The sequence below is a fragment of the Talpa europaea genome (genome assembly GCF_964194135.1).
Source record: "Talpa europaea genome assembly, chromosome: 9".
NCBI lineage: Eukaryota > Metazoa > Chordata > Mammalia > Eulipotyphla > Talpidae > Talpa > Talpa europaea.
The window spans coordinates 71,797,936-71,818,737 of NC_140076.1; the positions used below are offsets into that span (position 1 = coordinate 71,797,936).

At 42.8% G+C, this 20,802-nt stretch overlaps 1 protein-coding gene across 1 annotated transcript; it reads right to left on the minus strand.

Moving 5' to 3' along the window:
- Positions 1 to 212: 212 nt before the first annotated feature.
- MBD3L1 (methyl-CpG binding domain protein 3 like 1) lies at positions 213 to 815 on the minus strand (the record flags this gene model as incomplete). The annotated part of the gene is made up of 1 exon (XM_084242377.1): positions 213 to 815. One exon carries the CDS (start codon positions 813 to 815, stop codon positions 213 to 215), a length of 603 nt encoding a protein of 200 aa, XP_084098503.1.
- Between the last annotated feature and the right edge of the window lie 19,987 nt (positions 816 to 20,802).

The following is a 20,802-nucleotide window of genomic DNA, read 5'->3' on the forward strand; positions in this document are numbered from 1 at the left end:
TAAAATGAAAATGAGACTACAGCACTAACAGGAAAGATCTTTCTCTCTTCACTTGAAACTCACTTCAAAAGGAAAGCAATCACTGTCTATCTTTTGTCACACACAGCATTTTAATAAAGTAAAATATTGGTACATTTTAATGTTTCAAGAACTCAGAGAAAATATTACAGAAACTGCAAAAGGATAGTAATAAAGTGTCATGCTCCATGTTGTCAGCATCGCCTTCTCTGTTTTTCATAGTGTTTTTGAGGATGTCCTTTTTGACTCCTCACTTTCTCTACCTCACTTGCAAGGCTATCGGCAATCAATGCTCTTGCCAGTCTCTCTCTTGCCATCTTCACTTTCCTTTCCTGTGTCCTGATGTCTTCCTCAGTTACCAATTGTCTGCAGGAGAGCTGTGGGATTCCCAGACCAGACCCTGAAATCACCCTTCTCAAATCTGAAGGCAGGACAGGGGTGGGCACAGGGCAGGAGTGCAGACTACTGGCAAGAACACCAGACAGGGATTCACCTCTCCGAGTAGGCAAAAGTTGTTGGAAGGTTTTGATAAGATCTAAAGTACTTAACTCTTCTCCTGTGCTGCTATAGGCCTGCAATCCTTGTAGTCGCTTCTGCCACCAAAACTGTTGTGGTTTGTCCAAGGTTTCTTCCCAGTGATGGTATCTGACCTCATTGTCAGGATAAGATGTGATACTAGTAACTGGTCTCTTGCATATGTAACTGGACATCCTCAAGGGGATGGAGATGTTTAAATAAGACTTTATTTTGAAATGTTTTCCATAGTCATGAGGCTTTCTCTGTGAAGTCTTGACCATCCTTCTCCTTTTCCTTTAACCTATCAAAATCAATTGTGAAATTGTATCAACAAGGAATGAAGCCTACTTTGTGAGGACAACTATTTAAGTTGTCTTGTGATTATAACCTCCTGTCCCTCTGGGGGTGGATCTGTACATGATCACATGGATTTGGGTCAAAAACATTAAAGCTCAAGGACAAAACTCAAGACCTACCCTAACTGATTTCTCCTGCCTATCTCAAAGGCCCCCTTGTTTATGTATATGATTTTATTCCCTTTTTGTCCTTGTCCTCTCATTTGCACAAGTCCTGGTACTCCCTCTCGTGACACATTGTTCCCAGTCTTTTTACAGCTCCAGTTCCTACAATTCTGCTCTCTTCTCTGACTATTCACTTGGTTAACCTATTGACCACTTCATTTGCACAACTCCTTTAGGGTCTGAATCAACAGTGAAGTTATCCACCTCTCCACTGTTGGTGATCCATTTCCTTACCCTAAACATTTCTATCAACCCAAGTGTTCATGCTTAAAAATAAATAATTCAGAAAACGGGTTTACATACCCTGTTTCTGATTTTAAATATTGCGTTATTCAAATACTCACCCGATAGATACCTGTTCTCAAGACCAGACAATTTGCCAGATCACCATGGGCTTATTTTCTTTTCTTCCTTCTTATTCCTATCAATCCTGCGTTCCATGCACTATGATGTCAACAATTCCCTGGGAACAACATACAATTCAACACTACTCATCAGATCTACTTTGTGAAAATTCAAATCCAAAAGGTCCCAATAATCTGCCCCACTATATCTACTGTGTTCTTTTTTCATTTTTTGAAAGATTTATTTTTATTTATTGATGCATACAAGAACTGAGGTGTAGGCCAGAGGTGTGTATTGGCGGGGGCAGTGAGAGGATTCTCCAGAGACAGAGTGGGGAGCAGAACAGGCAGAGCTACTGAAATACACTGCTGAGAGGAGCAGAGGGCAAGACTGAAGAGGTCTGCTGCGCCATCTAGGCCAGCTCCCTGGCCAGGGATGGAACTCATGCTGCAGTGGCTGGTGATAGCTTGATAGCATTGAGACTTTAACCCCTGTGTCACCAGGGAGACCCAGCTGCTGTAGTTTTATAACTGCTGAGGAAAGAACACACAGTATCTGCATCAACTGGGAAGACTTATACAGTGCCTGAATATTTAACTTCTGTTCAAGTGCTGGCATATTTGTTCTTTGATTTTTCATCCTTTGCTACTTACCTGATATTTCACAAATTGCTAATCACTAGATTAAACTTTGATCTATGTAGTTGTCAAATTTGCTAATATCTCTGATTAGCTTTTATTTTTTCCAAATTTTTTCTGATTATTTTAAAAAACATTCATATTATTATTAATATTATTATTCATATTATTGATTTGGACCTCCTCTTTTATTAGTAACTAACTCCATGCCCCAGTGCTCTGCAGAGCCCCTGAACTGTGTGATTCTCTTTTCTGCTGAATCTTTCCTTCTATACTTTATTTATTTATTTATTTTAATGGAAGGTTTGTGGTTTTTTTAAGATTTATTTATTTTTATACAAGAACTGGGGTATAGGTCAGAGGCATGGGAGGGTGAGAGGATTCACCAGACAGAGCGGGGAGCAGAACAGACAGACGGACGAAAAGCACTGCTGAGGGGAGCAGGGGGTGAGACAAGAAAGGTCTGCCGCACCATGTGGGAATCTCCTTGGCCGGCCAGGAATCAAACCTGTGCTGCAGAAGCTGCGGACAGCCTCACAGTGCGGCACTCAACCCGATGTGCCACTGGGGAGGCCCCTCCTTCTATACTTTAATGTCTTTTAATATCTCTTAATTGCACAGACATCACTCACTTGATCTCCCTGAAGCCCTCTTCAACCACTGCTCTTTCTACATTTTCCCCTTAGTTGTGAAACATTGACAAAAGGCCATCTACCTCAGATGTCTCTGTGGTTTCATCTCCAACCACCTCCTTAGTCCAATCCGTATTCCATCTGCCTTCATCTTCTATGGTGTTTTCTGTGGACAGGTCACAGTGACACCTTTCTTACTAGAATACTAAGAACTGATTTCATTGTCCACCCAATATGTTTAAGTGATGATCTTTAAGTAGAAAAATTTTAAGTTTATTGAAACAACTTAGCTATGTGAACTTATTTTCTAGATATTACTCTTACAAAATCTAAATATAGGGCAGTTATAGCTGATAAAATTCAATTTGCACGTTGAGATTGTGTTATAAATGGAAAGTACAAAGTGAATATCTGGAATTCAGTACCAAAAACAAAAAGTTAATTAACATAAATTAATAAGATAACTTATTAATTTAACAGTGTACTCTAAAAAGAGGAGGTTGCATATTCCTTGCCCCACCTAATGAAGGATGCAGCTGAGTAATGAATTTTATTAATTAATAAAATTAATAAGATAACTTATTAACATAACAGTGTACTCTAAAAAGAGGAGGTTGCATATTCCTTGCTCCACCTAATGAAGGATGCAGCTGAGCAGTGTGGGAAAGATAAAAAGGAGACTTGGAAGAGGAGTAAGGGGTAGAAGATCTGGAGGAGGCCTGTGGAGCAGAGAAGCATATGAAGAACTCACACTTGCTTCTTGGCCTTGAACTTTCACCAGGGACTTGGGGGACAAGGAAAGAGAAACTTGAAAGAGATGTGGGTGAGAGATTCATGGGGAAGCTGTGAATGGCAGCCTTTATCTTAACTTTTCCTTCTATACTTGCCTGGCTCCTTCTGCCCCTTTCCTATGCATCCCCACCAGAAGGTGCCTTAGACTTGTGGCAGGTTTTTGGGCCGATCCTCTTTGGCTGGACATTTACCCATGAGGGGATGGGTAACTATGGGTGTTTCATTTGGAAGCTATAGTCTTTATTTTTTCTTTATTGCATGCTAATTCCACTAAAGTTGTTTGTTTGTTTGTTTGTTTGTTTGTTTTTTACTGGTGTTCTTATACACTAAGAGTATCTTTTGTCTTTATGGAGCAGATGGCAAAATCTATTTAGAGTGTGCATGTTTGGAAGTTGCAGGGTGCCCCCTAGTCTGACTGCTAACTAAAACAGAGATAATAATATCTTTTTTTAAAAAAAGATTTATTTATTTATTTATACAAGCACTGGGTACAGTCAGAAGCGCGGGAGGGTGAGAGAATTCACCAGAGCCAGAGCTGGGAGCAGAATAGACAGATTGATTAAGTACATTGCTGAGGGGAGCAGTGGGCACGGCAGGAGAGGTCTGTGCACCATGTGGGACCCTCGGTGGCAGCCAGGGATAGAACCAGCGCTGCAGAGGCTGTGGGCAGCCTCACAGCCCAGCGCTCAACTGCTGCACCACCAGGGGAGGCCCAGAAATAATAATATCTTAATGGGTTAAACATACTATTAAATAAATTTCACCTTTTTTTTTAGCTTTTGTTATATGCCTTCTAAACACACGTTAAGATTCCATAATATAGACTACTTGATGCTACTTGGATAGTGCTCAACAAGCTATGAATAAAAATAAACCCCACAGCAAACACATTCTCTCTCTCTCTCTCTCTTTCTCTCTCTCTCTCTCTCTCTCTCTCTCACACACACACACCAATGAAGTAAATTACAATAAATGAAATAGGCATCAGAAGACATGAATATCAGCATCATTATTATTATATCACAATTGAACTACTAAGTCACATGGGAATCATAACATTGGATTAAATTTATACTCATTAGGATGATTCTGATTTTATTACTGACATGTTTTATTACCAACAAATGGATGGTATTATGGTAGGATCTCTGAAATACGCTGGCCTCTAAACAACTTCGCCACCAAGGCCTACCAGTAGTTGCTGACACATCCCTGGCCCCACTCTTTTTGATAATACCTGGAGGATTTTCACAACATACCATTCTATGTCTCTCCTCTTCTAGAACCTGTCAGAGGTCAGGGAAACATTTTCTTCAAATCTCATGTTCTATGTGCTTCCAATTCTGGGAGTGAAATTTCTCCCTAGGGTTCAAGTAAGATCTTCAAAACTACAGGAATTAGGAAAAAGAATGAGGTTTGCTGGGCTACAGGTATCAAGAAGTGCCATTGATTTCTGGATAGAATTAAAGAAGACAATGCAGGTCTGAGTAGGTATGTTTTCTGTGATTCAACTTGTAAATGTCTGTAACTTGGTGTGTGTGGGTAACACTTCTAATGCATTCGATAATGTCATCCATTCATTTAATCATGATTTGTTAGGGAGTGCCAATAGGGAAATGAACATTAAAAGGACAAGTGGATATGAGCCCAGAGCTGTCAGAGGAGCTAAAATAAAATATATCAAGGGCCTCCCCGGTGGCGCAGCGGTTGAGCGCTGGGTTGCGAAGCTGCCCGCGGCCTCTGCAGCGCCGGTTCGATCCCCAGCTGCTCCCCGGCCACCGGAGGAGGGTCCCACATGGCGCGCAGACCTCTCCTGCCGCCCGCTGCTCCCCTCAGCAGTGTACTTTGGTTCTTCTGCCTGCTCTGCTCCCTGCTCTGGCTCTGGTGAATTCTCTCACCCTCCCGCGCTTCTGACTGTACCCAGTGCATGTATAAACAAAAAACAAACAAACAAAGAAATAAATAAAACATGCCTCTAAAAAAAATATATATATATATATCAACAGCAGAAGAACTGGAGAAGATGTATTCAAACATTGTTGGTGGGGAACGTAAAATGATACAGTCATGCCAATAAGGTTTAGTAGTTTCTAACAAAACATACAGGATGACAGAGCAGGAGATTCCATCTGTCTTTCCACAGAAAAATTTTAAAAACCAACCAAACAAACAATAATTAGTCATTTACAAATGGAAAAAGATCTGTGATCACAGGATTCCAGATAACTTCTAACATGAGATGAGAATAACTTCACAGAAAAGGTAAGAACAGTTTTCACTTTTTCCGCATCACTCCACTCTCCATATCCACACAGCTCAGCAACAATTCATGTTTCCTTATTCTTTGAAATACAAGCAGCCTTTGAATTATGTGAATTATTTTCTCTAAGTCTACATGCCTGTCTTAATAAATCTCAAATATCAGGTCGTCTTCTTGAGATGAGGCCCTGGTCTTCTGCTCCAGATCCTAGAGATTGAATGAGACCAACCTTCCTTCCCTCAAAGGAGAGAAAAAGCCTCAAGTCAACCTGGCACTTTTTTTTTTTTTTAAGATTTATTTATTCATGCATACAAGAATCAGGGTACAGGCCAGATGTGCGGGAGGGTGAGAGGATTCACGAGAGACAGAGTGGGGAGCAGAACAGGCAGACAGACTGAAGAACACTGCTGAGGGGAGCAGCAGGCTAGACTGGAGAGGTCTGCCGCTCCGTGTGGGCTTCTCACTGCCCAGCGGGATTGAACCCGCATTGCAGAGGCTGTGGACAGCTTCACAGAGCTGCACTCAACTGCCTGCACCACCAGGGGAGGCCCCAAACCTGGCACTTTTTAAGAAGAGCTACTATGCCCTGATTATTCATGACAACTACTTGAGATCTTTAGAATGTTGCCACTCAGATCGAAACTTTATCATTAAGTGATTCTCTGGGAAGGGTCCCTCTTTAGGACAGCAAAACTCACTCCAGGTAGTTCTACTCTGCACTTGGGTGCGACTCTCAGTAACTCAAGTCCCCATCACCCCAGTCACAATGAGTTGGGAATGGGCCAAGTAAGGCCCTGACTGAGACACAGTTCATGGAAGAGTCACAATACCCCTTTCAGGTAGATCTCAGCCCAGGTTGGATGAGACAATCACCAAAGGAGGTTTTCACAAACAAAAAGGCTTGGGACCCAGCCTCCAGTAATGAATTACAAACTACTTGTGATGGTCTTTGAAATACTATCCAGTTTTCCAATGAAAACTTGGAACTGGAAAGCTGTTTTATACCTGAATTTACCTAAAGACAGAAGCCATGGTTTCACTGAGTTTCTAGAGAGTGAAAAACTAGACTTGATCTGCATGTTTTGTCTAAATGTACAAAATATTAGTCAATGTTGAGGAAAGAATAACAAGGAAGCAGCTTTGAGGGTGTCTCTGTCAGGGATGGCTTTACCTATCCAGAGAAACATTGAAATCTGTGAGGGAACAACCGTGGGGGGAGATAGGAGAGGAGCAACCAACACAGAAATAACAAAGACCCAGAAGCAAAAATGTCCACAATGTATTATGTAATGAAATGTTGAGGGTGGCAATAGCCTGGATCTGGAATGGAAAATCATCTTGACCTGAAGCTGTCTCACATAAGTGTGATGGATGCCTGACACAGTATGTCACAGAAATATTTAACTGCATGTTGAGAACATTGTGAGCTTCCTCAAGTGATTGTTGCCCATGAAACGATTCTTAGTATCTAGACCATTTTAATAGCAGCATGAGTTAAAAGCCAGTTATAGTCTCATATTTAGAAGTGAAGATTAAAGTATTTCTGCTGGAACAGCAGATATCAATGGAAGAGAAAAAGAACCTAGGAATTACGCTTGTATTGCTGCCTTGGAAATAGCCTAAAAGCAGTTGCTGCATTCAGTTGACACTAAGACATGACTACATGCAGGGTAGATATTCTGAGTTGATGCTCCTGGTAGACATGGAGATGAAAGTGTCTTGGTTATACTTGTTACCCCAAAGTGAAGGGCTCCATCCCGGAGAGGATATTGAGGGTTTATATTAGCTTGTGGGAGGGGAAAGATGGTCAGATTTTGTCTTAGATCAATTTTGAGTTTAGAAGAGGTTTAAAGTCAGGAGAAAAAAAAAAGTCGGGAGAACACATTATTATTTTTTTTTAAATAATAAATTTTATTTTTATATTCCCCATACAATTGCAACTCCCCCATTCTGACCCCAATCCCTCCCCTCCCGCCCCCGCCCCCCTAAAAGTGTCTCTGGTTCATAGTTTTTTGTTGATTTTGATTTTCACTTTCTTATAGTTGTTCATTTTCCTGGTCCTTATTAAGTTTTCTCGATTCCTGCTATGAGTGAGACCATCCGGTATTTTCCTTTTTTCTTTCTGGCTTATTTCGCTGAGCATGATCCCTTCCAGCGCCATCCATGTTGCTGCAAATTGCATGTGTTTATCTTTTTTGAATGCTGAGTAATATTCCATGGTATATATGTACCACATCTTCTTGATCCAGTCATCTATTTTTGGGCATTTGGGTTGTTTCCAAAGCTTAGCTATTGTAAACAGTGCTGCTATAAACATAGGGGTGCAGGTGCTCTTTGGAATTGATGTTTCTGTGTCCTTTGGGTAAATACCTAGGAGTGGAATGGTTGGATCATATGGAAGCTCTATGTTTAGTAGGTCCAGAAATCTCCACACAGCTCTCCATAGTGGTTGGACCAGTTTGCACTCCCACCAACAGTGCAGAAGAGTTCCTTTTTCTCCGCACCCTCGCCAACATTTGTTGTTGCTAGTTTTTTTAATATGTGCCATTCTCACTGGTGCAAGATGGTATCTCATGGTAGTTTTGATTTGCATTTCCCTGATTACAAGTGATGTTGAACATTTTTTCATATGCCTGTTGGCCATTTGCATTTCCTCTTCAGAGAAGTTTCTTTTTAGCTTTTCTGCCCATTTTTTCACTGGATTATTTTCTTTGTTGTTGAGTCTCATCAGCTCTTTGCAGATTTTTGTGATCAGTCCTTTATCATTAGTGTTGTGTGCAAAAATGTCGGGAGAACACATTATTCTCAAAAGTCCAGTTTGGAGTTTTCTTCACCTTAGGCACAAATCAATCATAAGGTGAAATTTGCCTGTGGATAGAAAGAGAATGTGATATTTTTGGGTGTCATGGAAACAATCAAGGATGACTTGAGCCAATTCACACTGAGTTTGAGCTGATTTAGATGGCACCATTTGTTGTCTATCCCTGTGACTTATCTTTTCATGATATAAATGCGGTAATGCGGTAATTATGAAGCACTGGGTAGAATTTTTCAAAATTGAATTTCATGTTGGTATAGTACATATTTGCCAAAGCTGATTGCAGCCCAAATACACCCAGTGGAACAAGAACAAGAATGTTCTGAGATAGTTGCATTGGGTTAGAGTGGCATCACCTTCATGGTCTCATAATATCTGAGGGCAGCAAGGTGTATCTGCAGGTCTCAGGTGGATGGACAGGTAGGTGGGGGAGCCAGTCTATAGCCTATGTGCAAGACTCCCCCCTTCAGTCAAGAGATGGGAACCCAGGTCCTATAGCACCTGGGGATGTTGCATTTTTTCTGTGCCCCGTAAGAGTCTTTGAACAGCCAGATGGGACAAGAACCTAAAACCCAGGCCAACTATATCGACCTGTATTGAGAATGCCCCAAGGACAAGGACCTCAGAGGCTGTGGCTACACTTCAGGTATGGAAGATGTAATAGGAAAATACCTGTCTCTAATCTGTGGGTAGATTTCCCACTCCATTTGGTCCTAGCAGAGTTCTACACTCGGGCTTGAAACACAAGACTGAGGGTCCAGAACAATGAAAAAGTTCATTTTTGGATCCATGGCCATTCACAGACATCCATTAATGACAAGAGAACCAACTCAGTTCTCACAAATTTCTATTCTCCAGAGTAAAGAACTATTCATCAAGGGAATGTAATCCTGGTCATTTTAATGTATTAGTAATACAGCAATGCTTTTCTGTGTATTATAACAAGCAGTTGTTCATGAGGACAACTAGAACCAGTTGAGATCTGCATAGGAGATAAGAAATCTGCATAAACATCTCCCAAGAAATATGAAGAAAAAGATATGAAACAGAGAATCTGTCACATAATATATGCATATAATAATCGATACACAAAACATTATCTGAGACTGAAGAAACTTCAGTAATAGGAAGGTGAGGTCTATCAATGTTAACTTGGAGGACCTTGGTGTCTTGCTAGGGCCATGTTGAAGCTGGAAACTGGGATTGATTACATGTCATCTTTGAATGATAAACAGCTCCACGTTAGTCAGAGAGCCTTCAAGCACTAAGAATAAATAAGAGAGATGCGGGAAAAGGATGGAATATGTCAGGCAATGAGAAACTCAGCTCCTTGATACCGCTCTCCCTCTTTCTCTCTCTCTCTCTCTCTCTCTCTCTCTCTCACAAACACACACACACACACACACACACACACGCACCTGGGTTCCATCCAAGCTACTGCTTCCAATGATGGAGATAATGGTCATTTTGTTTAATTTCCCATTTTAATTTCTTCACATTGGTTTTGGGGAAATGATGGAAACATGACTACATGAAGCAATGATATTCCAATGTCTCAAGTGCAAAAGGGGGTCTCATTCAAGTTGTCTCCAAGTTCCAGACCAGGTTCAGACTCAACAGGGATGGTACTCTTGCTGCTGCATTGTGAACTCCGCTGAGAATTAAGAAGTAATAAATGTGGACATGGAGAATCCAAGGTTCACAGAAACCTAGCTGGCACTTGGATACAGTTCATGCGTGGGGGATCCAGAACTGACCATCTGGACTGTCAATGGCTAAGCCTCCTGCTGGTCCTGGGAAGTGGGGTGCTGACTTTTACACCATGAAGGGATGGCTGGAACAGACCCTTTCCCTGGATGTTTGCTCTGCTATAGCCTTCTATGTAGTCATGGCCACTCTGAATAGGCAGAAACTAGTCTCCAACCTGTGTAGAAGAGTGTTATGTGATATGCCAGTCAATGTTCACCTAAGAACAGTGAGTATAATACTAAAAAGACAGCTATAGGATGGTTTCACTTATATGAGGAATATAGGGGAACCAAATAAGGGATCAGAAAAAAAATAATAATAATGATTAAAAAATTAGTAGGCAAATATAAATCAGAGGCATTCTGCAAGGGAGGGGGAACCAGAGGTATTAAAACAACGGAGGGAAAAGGACAAGGGACAATGGTGATGGTTCACGGGTGAATTGGTGGTGGGTGTACACCTAAGAGGAGAAAGTACACATTGTACAAAAATGAACAATGATGTAAATATATATATATATATATATATATATATGTAAAGACATATCTGATGGAACATGTTGCTCCTAGTTCTGACTCCCCTCCAGAATCAAACAAGTAAAAAGAGAAAATTTCATTATCCAAATGTGGATAATGGTACAGAATAGCACCCAATAGAAGGAATAGAACCAAGTAAGGGGAGCTCTGTGGCCATCCCAGTTCAGTGAGCAGAGTTTCCAGGTTCCAGTGACAAGGGTGTGTAGGCAGAACTTGGGAGGTCCCCTGAGTGATGGAAGCAGAGATGAGGAGGGGAAGCAACTGGAAATCATAAGATTCAGTACTAAAGAGGAGAATGGGATGCCTGAAGAAAGACAGACACTGGGGGATGGGAGAGCAGAGGTCAGAAGTGGCATGGGATCATCTTCAGGTGGAATGGTAAATGCATGGTAAATGCAGATAGAAAAAGTACCCAGGTATCTGTGGCAGGCAGCTGTGATTACTCCAGTGCTGATAGTGGTGGCTGCGTGGGTGTGGACACACATGGAGTCTACTGGTGCATTGTTATCTGCCCTACCTGCTTGTTTGCCAAGCTCCTGCTAAAGCCGATGCCCATGGAAAAGCAGATGGACTCCAGGTAGTGTCCCACCTGCCACTCTTTTTTGACAGCCTTGGGTCTGGTGTTCACTCCCATCAAGGTGGACACAGTGGCAACATCTCAAAAATGAGAGCTCTCTACCACACCAACCTAACCAATGTCTGGACCCTGCAGAACATTTTGGAAGTGAAGGAGGAAATGTAAAGAGCAGAATGGCCCATGATGGAGGTCACGCTGGTGCTGTTGTGGCTGAAAAGATGTCACAGTTTTATCCAGGTTCCTGCAGAGCATCTGCAGTGAAGAAGGAGAAGAGAGCCACTCCAACTTCATCCAGTGAATGCCACCAAAGTCTACCAGATGGCCCTGGAGCAGCACCATGGATGGACCAGGCAGAAGATCATCCAGGCAGTGAGGCCCTCAGCTCGTGTTAGTCCAACATTCTAAAGTGCTGTCCAGGGTACAGACTGGAGTGCCTGGGAAATCCCCTGCATCCCGGTCAACTTCATGGCCACCACTGAGGTCATCAAGGAGGTGTACATCAAGGTGAACCCCAAGCACAGCTACAATATGTGGGTATGTCCAACCACTGCCAGGTGGGTAACTGGTAGATATAGGCAAACCCAAAGCACCATGAGTCCAGCCAGAGGGCCACCCAGGCTAGAGTTTCCCAAAGCACTAAGTCTGGCGGGGTCTGCAGGGGAGAGCTCTAATCTTACTCTAAGGAGTAATAGTTAACCATCCTACTTCTGAATCTCCTTTCAATTTCACAACAGCACAGACTTACTTTATATCTTCATTTCAGTGCAACACAAAGATTCATATTTCTAATAAATCAATCTTAAGGGTTTGTGGCTTCTCATGTGAAGCACTATTCCCTTGCAAGTGGTATTATATGCTTCTCTTTAAAACTAAGCAAATGTCCTCATGACTTGCTGGCTGAATGATGCTTTTGGTATTTTAAGAAGCACAGTGAGTTTGATTTGAAATTACATAGAACCCCTATTAAGGGATTTTAGTTTTAAACAAAGCAAACTGATGTGTGTTCTCATGCACTTGCACAGCTCAGTCTCATAGCACTGTCATTATAGAGCCAAATCCTCCTTACTGTCTTTGACCAAAGAGTTTTCTTTTTTTTTTTTTTTTTTTTTATAGAGGCGTGCTTTATTTGTTTGCTGGTTTGTTTGTTTGTTTTGTTTATACATGCACTGGGTACAGTCAGAAGCGTGGGAGGGTGAGAGAATTCACCAGAGCCAGAGCGGGGAGCAGAGCAGACAGAAGGACCGAAGTACACTGCTGAGGGGAGCAGCGGGCGGCAGGAGAGGTCTGCGCGCCATGTGGGACCCTCCTCCAGTGGCCTGGGAGCAGCCGGGGATCGAACCGGCGCCGCAGAGGCCGCGGGCAGCTTCGCAACCCAGCGCTCAACCGCTGCGCCACCGGGGAGGCCCGAGTTTTCTTTTTTTTAACAGTTGAAACCAACTATCAAAGCTTTGAAGAATCAGCTTTCTAAAGATCAGTGTTATTTTTGTCTGGAAACTGGGAGCTTCCCTGTGAAATGAAATCATGTGGAAGATGGAGCCCTTCTTCCACCATAGCAAGAAGCCTACCTTCAGCAGGTGGCTCTAAGTTATAAACCTAGCTATTGTCTAAAATAATAGAATTTCATTTTTATTTTTGTTAAAGGCAACTTGGAAACACATATGGTGAACTCAGGCACTACTTTCATTTAAATGTGTGACAAATGGGGGCCTCCCCTGGTGGCACAACAGTTGAGCACTGGGCTGTGAAGCTGCCTGCAGCCTCTGCAGCGCCAGTTTGATCCACGGCCGCCGGCAAGTGTCCCACATGGCGCGACAGACCTCTCCTGTCTCGCCCGCTGCTCTCCTCAGCAGTGTATTTCGTCAGTCTGCCTGTTCTGCTTCCCACTCTGGCTCTGGTGAATTCTGCCACCCTCCCATGCTTCTGACTGTACCCAGTGCTTGTATAAATAAATAAATCTTAAAAAATAAAATAATAAAAAATAAAAATAATAAATGTGTGACAAATGGGACCTTGAGTTTCCTTCCTGAAGGAGTTGTTAGGGTTTATCTTGACTCTATCAATCACTGAGCTAGAGGGAAGCCCAGGGGCTCAGTGGTAGAAGCCTCCCTCTTGCTATGCAGAAGTCCAGGACTCCATGGATAGGAGAGCAAACCACCTCTTGGTGCAGTTTCAGGGAGAGCAGAGATCCCTGGACTGGAGCCTACAGCATATCTGTCCCATATTTCCTGGTTGTTCTGATACAGGGCAGCAAGTGGCACTTAAACTGGCCAAGGACACTGCCCAAATAGTGTACTGGTGATTGACTTCTCACCTGCATCCACTTGCAAGACTACTTAGGTCAGAGAATAATGGGATTTATTTAACAAACAAGGAAAAGCAAAGAGCCACTGAGACCACAAATGGCCACTTACCTCACCCAAAACAATGTCCAGTGTTTTAATGTCCTAAACACAAAGGCTCCCAAGATGGTGTCTTCCAGCCACTGAGGGCTGGAGCACATGGCAGCCAGACTCTAGGCCAGGTTCCAACTCACAAAGACAATAGAACAGACAAAAGGAGATGCTCCTGGGAGCTGCTGAGATGCCCCAGCACAACACCAGACAAGCGGCACTCAAAACAGCAGCTGTACCGACTGAACAACCCGACAATGAGCACACTCACAGCTCAGTGAATCACCTGCTCTGGGTCTTCGCCTTCCTTGTCAGGCTGTAACAGTGTTACAGGGCAGCCCCGACTAAAACGGGTTGCCTGACTGTGGGTCCTCACCTGCGCGCTTAAAAGGGACTTATTAATACTCCACTGTAGGCACACACAAAAGGTTAATAAAAGGTTTATTTACAAGGGAAGGGGAAATGAGGAAATATACAACTCAGGGAGAAAATAGGGAAATGAAGTCTTAAATGCGTCCTACCTGATTCGCTGACCTGGAAACCCAATGGCACTCTGAGAGCTGGCCAAGAGCCAAAAGGAGCCCCCCAAGACCCACGTGTCTGGTTTTATACCAAACCTGGCTGCTTAACTCCACCCTCAGGTTCCAGCAACCTTCCCTTTGGTGGTGATGGGATTTGTCTTTCCCAATGTCCTGATGGCTTTGGTCTGGAGTGGAGGTGTAGTCCACAAAGCCTGTATGGAATTAGCTGAGGACATCCTTTTCCCCCTAACAATTCCCCCCTTTCACTTTTTGCCACCATTTCCATGGTGATGAAGATCAAATATATGGGTGTTGGGATGCAGTCTCAGATGAAAATTTTTCAGGGTTTCAGCGTGAAAGAAAACAAGTCTCTCCAGGTATTGACCATGGTAGAAAGCAGAAGTCCTCCATTCCTAGAAAACCAGTTCATCAGTCCAAGCCAAAAAAAAAAAAAAAAAAAAAAACATCTGGAGGCATTAGCCAAAACAAGACAGCAAATATGTCAAAATCACAGGAAAAAAATCTTAAAATTGGTTCAACTTATGCAAAAATGAATTCTCTCAACCTTGAGCCCAAATTGTTTTAATAGCATAGCAAAAGTTTGCAAACCAAATCTACTTTTAAACCATATTACTTATTTTTTTTGCATAAAATCACAGGGCAGAATAAATAAACAGCAATTTTAGCTGGCTTTGTTGGAATACTCCGTATAGGATCAGAGCAAACCGTTGGCATCCGGTCCATGTAGACTTCAGGAACAAAGTTGGTCTCATCAGACTCCATCTGGGCTTTCCTCTTCACAAAGGTACCAGGACTTTTCCTTTTTCTGGGGTGTTCAGTCATGCCAATGGAGGCAAGCTTCCTCACCTTCTTTGGAGGTCTCTGGAACCCCATGAACAAAGCAAACAGGTTCTCCTCATCTTGGTTCAGCTCTGTTTCAACTTTCTGGAAGAACTCCATGCAAAGCCACACAATGAAACTCATGTCCATTTTGTTTTGTTTAAGCAGACAAAATCCCTATGGAAGTCATGCAAAAACAGACTCTGCGATAAGTAGCAAAAAATTACTACCACTATTTGTATGCTGTGTTGGTATCAAGGGGAGAGAAAATGTGAACACAAGTTAGCTTTGCTGGAAAAAAACACAACCTTACTGCAGGCCATGGTCACTCAAAACAAAAAAACTTTGTGGATTCAACAAAATGCAAAAAAATTACAAGTATTATGTCAAAGAAAACTTAGTCAATATCAGGTGTATTCAGTCCTGTGTAGGAAATATGTACTCTCAACAGTTCCATCAATAGGAATCTGTTGAGGTCTTTTCTCCCTATTTTTCCAGAAACAATTTCTGTCAATAAACAATGGAAGTATACAATATTACAAGGTGACAATCACTATCGACAATTTACATACATATCAGGTACTGAGAGGTTTTATACATATTTTAGAAAACCAGTGTTAACATTTCTGTACATGCCAAAGTTTTACCATTTTCTCAAGTGACAATGCTTCCCTTCCAGTTTTACTTCACTGGGTAAGCCAAATAGAACAAATTCATCTAACACCTTTCCCAGGAGGAAAGGGAGAAACTTTGTGGAGTGTCTCAGAATCTCTACTGAGGTTCCACAAAATTTCCTTGCATCAGTCAAATGACAGGCTACCAAATTTGTACTTGAATTTAGATTTCTGAGAATCTTTGCCATAAATATCAGAAAAACAGCAGTAACAACAATATTCAATCTCTATGAAGGCAACAGCTTAGTTCAGTAGTACAATGTTGACAATTAAACCATAATCTTTAGTTTTTCTCATGACTGGAGACTCTTTTTTTTTTTCCAATATCTATGGGCACCATGTATACCAATTTGTCAACCACTGGAGGCCAAGACAAGGACACAAGGACATACAGACATACAACATAGAGACACAAAGAGCTCTTTAGTTACCATTTATCACACGTGGGATATCTCATACAACTGCAGTTTCACTCATATGCCAAAGTAACAAAAACAAGCAGGGAAAAAAAAAACCCCTCAAAGTTAAAAAAAAGCAAAAAGTTAAAAGGAAATAACAAAATCAAGATTGAAAATCTTTCTGTGTAAAAAAAAAAATACTGCCAGCATATGCGTCATCCTAGATGTTATTTCATGTCTCCTAAACTTTGAAAGGAAGATTGGTTAGAGCATGTTAGTTTTTCTCAGGGTTTCTTCAGAAAAAAATGAGTCCTTGGGTATCCTGCAACAATAACTGGAAAAGAAGTCAGTAACATTCAAGTTTTTTCTGTTTCTCTTAAACAAATATCTCAAGTCCTCAATGGGTTCACAAGAACCAGTGGGACTTCGTCTCTGGGTCAGTTCCTTCTGGCGCTTTCTTAACTCTGGAATGATGTACCCAGGGATTTATGCCTGGAAGTTTCAAAGAAGTATGTGTGCTCAGCAAAACATCATATGGACCAGTCCATTTTTCTGACAGCTGGTTTTGGGCATCTCCACTCTGCCAGGTCTTCAGTAAGACCTGGTATCCAGGTCTGAAGGGATGCATTGGTTGATCAGGAGGCATAGAGATCCTCGAGGTTGCAAAGTTGTGAATTACTGCCAGAACCTCCTGGATGTGTTTCACATATTGTGTGATCTGGCAATCTTGTGCTATTTCTGGGACTGGCTTTCAGAACTGAGGCCTGGAAGGGTCTTCCGAACACAATTTCAAAGTGGCTTAATTGTAGCCCACTTCTAGGTGCCACTCTTATCTGGAGGAGGGCAAGGGATAGTACCTGGTCCCAACGAAGGTGTGTTTCTTGGCACAGTTTTGCCAAGGTTTTCTTTAAGCTGTGGTTCATTTTTTCCATCTGTTCAGAAGATTGTGATCTCCTTGCAGCATGCAATTTCCAGTTGATCTGTAATGCACTGCTCACTGCATGAGTAACGTCAGAGACGAATGCTGGCCCATTATCACTCTGGATGGAGTCGGGCAACCCAAAGCTAGGGATTATCCCCTTTAGCAGCTGTTTTGCAACCTTGGAAGCTTTTTCTGTCTGTTGAAAATGCTTCCACCCATCCCGAGGATGTGTCCACAAAAACCAGTAGGTATTTGAAATTGCCTGTTGTTCTAGGCATTTGTGTAAAGTCTACCTGCCAGTCCTCAAAAGGGCACTTGCCCCAATATTGAACCCTAATGGCTTTAGGGTGGGAGTCAGTCTTGGCGTTATTCCTGGCATATAGTTGACAACCTCAGGTGATCCGTTGTGCTATTTTATGTAAATATGGGCCCTTCAAATATGGGTGCACTGTTTCTAATAAGGCATCTCTCCCATAGTGAGATCCTTTGTGAAGATGTTTTAGCACCGGATATACCAGGACCTCTGGGAGGAGTATCATCCCATGCAAGTTTACTCTCCAAGTGGAGCTGGGGTCAAACTCAGTAAATCCCCATGCACGAGCTCTCTCCTCATCCTGCTTGGTGTATTCAGGAGCTTACTGAGTTAGGTCCATAAGAGGGATGAGTGCACCCTGGAGGTCAGAACAAGCAGTGGCCTTAGCCACACCATCAGCTGCACTGTTGCCCTTTGACATGTCAGACCCACCCTTTTGGTGGCCAGGACAATGCATCATAGCAACAGCTGATGGTAAAGCTACTGCCTTTAACAAGGCCAGGATTTCTAATGGGTGTTTGACATCCTTGTTACTAGCGGTAAGAAGTCCCCACTCCTTCCAAATGGCCCCATGTATGTGGAGAATCATAAAAGAGTATTTTGAGTCAGTAAATATATTGACTCTTTTACCTTTTGAGAGTTCCAAGGCACAGGTCAGGGCTATTAATTTGGCTTTCTGCACTGATGTACCTGCCGGAAGAGCCTTGGTTTCCATGGTGTTCTGGAGCGTTACCACTGCATATCCCGCGCATCAACGGCCTTGGTCCATGAAGCTACTGCCATCTGTAAATAACTCCCATTCTGGATCCAGCAGAGGCTGGTCAGTTAGATCCAGTCGGCTGGCATACACAGTGTCTATGTTTCTAAACAGTTAAGGATTAAAGTCTCATCCTCAGGTCCGTTTGCATTGCTTGGAAGCAATGTGGTAGGATTCAGGGAATTAGAAACCTGTAGTTTCACATTAGAATTGTCCCACAGAGCTGCTTGATATTTTTCCATTTGCCCAGCGGTCAACCAAAGTCCACCCTTCTGCTCCAGCAATGTCAAGACCTGATGTGGCACACACAGTGATGGGCTGACCCAATGTAAACTTCTCTGCCTCGTGTAGGAGGTCACAAGTGGCAGCCACAGCACACAAAGATGGCGGCCAACCCTTAGTGGTGTGGTCCAATTGTTTGGTCAGATATGCAACGGGCTGCATTTTTGGCCCCAACGATTGGATTAGCACTCCTAGGCCAACCCCCTGTCTCTCATGTACATAAAGTCTGAATGGCTTCCTAAGATCTGGAAGCCCTAATGCTGGTGCTGAGATCAATTTTCCTTTATGTCATCAAAGGCCTTTTGACATTCTGGAGTCCAAGACAAAGGTCAGAGTCCAGGCCTTTGAGAGCATCATATAGGGGTTTTGCTAGTAATCCAAAATTAGGAATCCAAATCCTGCAAAACCCAGCCATACCCAAAAATCCGAACAAATGTCACCGGTTGCTGGGGACTCTAAGGGCTGAAATTACCTGTTTTCTTTCCATCATCAGGCTCCGTCTGCCTTTCTTAATTTCAAACCCCAAATATGTCACTGTTTGTTTACATATCTGTGCCTTGTTAGGTGACACCTTGTAACCACATTCTGCCAGGTGGTTCAGTACCACTATGGTATTTTCCAGACAAGATTCATAGTCTGGACTTGCAATCAATAAATCATCTACATATTGTAATAAGACACCCTGGTTTAATTGAACCTTCCTGAGATCCCTGGCCAGTATTTCCCCAAAAATAGTTGGGGAGTTCTTAAATCCCTATGGAAGCACAGTCCAGCAATACTGGAGAGTGCTCTTGGACTTAGGGTCCTGCCACTCAAAGGCAAAAAGCAGTTGATCCTGAACATCTATTGGGATACAGAAAAAGGCATCCTTCAGGTCTAATACCGAAAACCACCCAAAGTCATGGCAGTTAATAGGGTGTAGGGATTAGGCACAGTGGGATGTAAATCCTGAACAATGTCATTAACAGCCCTTTAATCTTGGACAAAATGGTACTCGCCTGTATGGGGTTTCTTCACTGGCAGAATCAGAGTGTTGTATGGTGAGCAGCAGGGCCGAATGAGTCCAGATTGAAGGAATCTTTTCAAGGGGCTCAATTCCCCTCAAGGCCCCCTCCTTTAAGGGATATTGCTTCCTCCTCGGGGTTTTGCTCCCCTCTATCACTTCAATCTTTACAGGCTCTGCATTCCGCCCATGTCCTGGGGTACCATCAGCCCATACCCATTTACTTACTCTTTCAACAATTTCTGAACATAAAATTTCACCTTTTGGTGGAGCATCTTGAGTAAGTAACATCTGGAACCGCAGAGTATGTTCTGGAGGTACCTGCAGGTGAAGCCTCTGATTTTTGGGTGAGACTATAACTCGTGCATTGAGCTTACTTAAAAGGTCATGACCAAGTAGAGGGATTGGACACTCTTCCATGTACAGAAAGCTGTGCTGGAGCTGTGTGGTGCCCAGCCGGCACTCCAAAGGTTGTAAGAAGGCTTTCTGTTGTGGCCTACCCATAATCCCAGTGACTGCTACAGTCTCTTTGCTCATTTTAGTTAATTTCAAATTCAAAATTGAGTATGTCGCTCCAGTGTCCACCAAGAAATCAATCAGACAATCCCCCACAGCAAGTGTTACCCGGGGCTCTGAGGGGGTTATTTTAATGGGCTTCTTAAGATCTAGTAGAGACCCCAGGCACCCCCATTCTTCATCAGAACCTTCTCCATGAACTATTATTTGTCTCCTTTCCTCTGCACTTGCTCCAGATTCCTTCTACTCTGTCTATATTCCCGCCTATCTTCACCTGAGGCTCTACTCTTGCTATCACTTGTCTCCTGTCCTCTGTGCTGGGCTGTTGCTTTCTTCTCTGTCTGTATTCCGTATCATCATCTGAGCTTCTACTCTGTGCTAACATTTGTTTTCCTCTCTCCTTGGCTCCTGGTTCTGTGTACTCCTTCTATATTCCTTCCTGTAACCCCTGCGTGAATCATCCTGTCATGGTGTCCTCAGTCTTCTATCCTGCCTTCTGTAATTACTGCATCTGCAGCTTCCCTGTAATCTGGGACAACTGTACTTCCAATGTCCCTCTTCCCTGCAGAAAGCACACTGATTTCTTTGTAGGGGTTCACGTCTCAGTCCATTACTGTTTCCCCAAAACCCTGTCCTGTGCTCTCTTTGTACGAAAACATTTGCAGGTTTCAGTCTCCTGTCCTCTCTATTATTATAAACCTTAAATGCTAAGTCCACTACGTGGGACAGACTCATCTCTGTGACACTGTCTACCTTTACTAACTTTTTCTTTATGTCTGGAGCA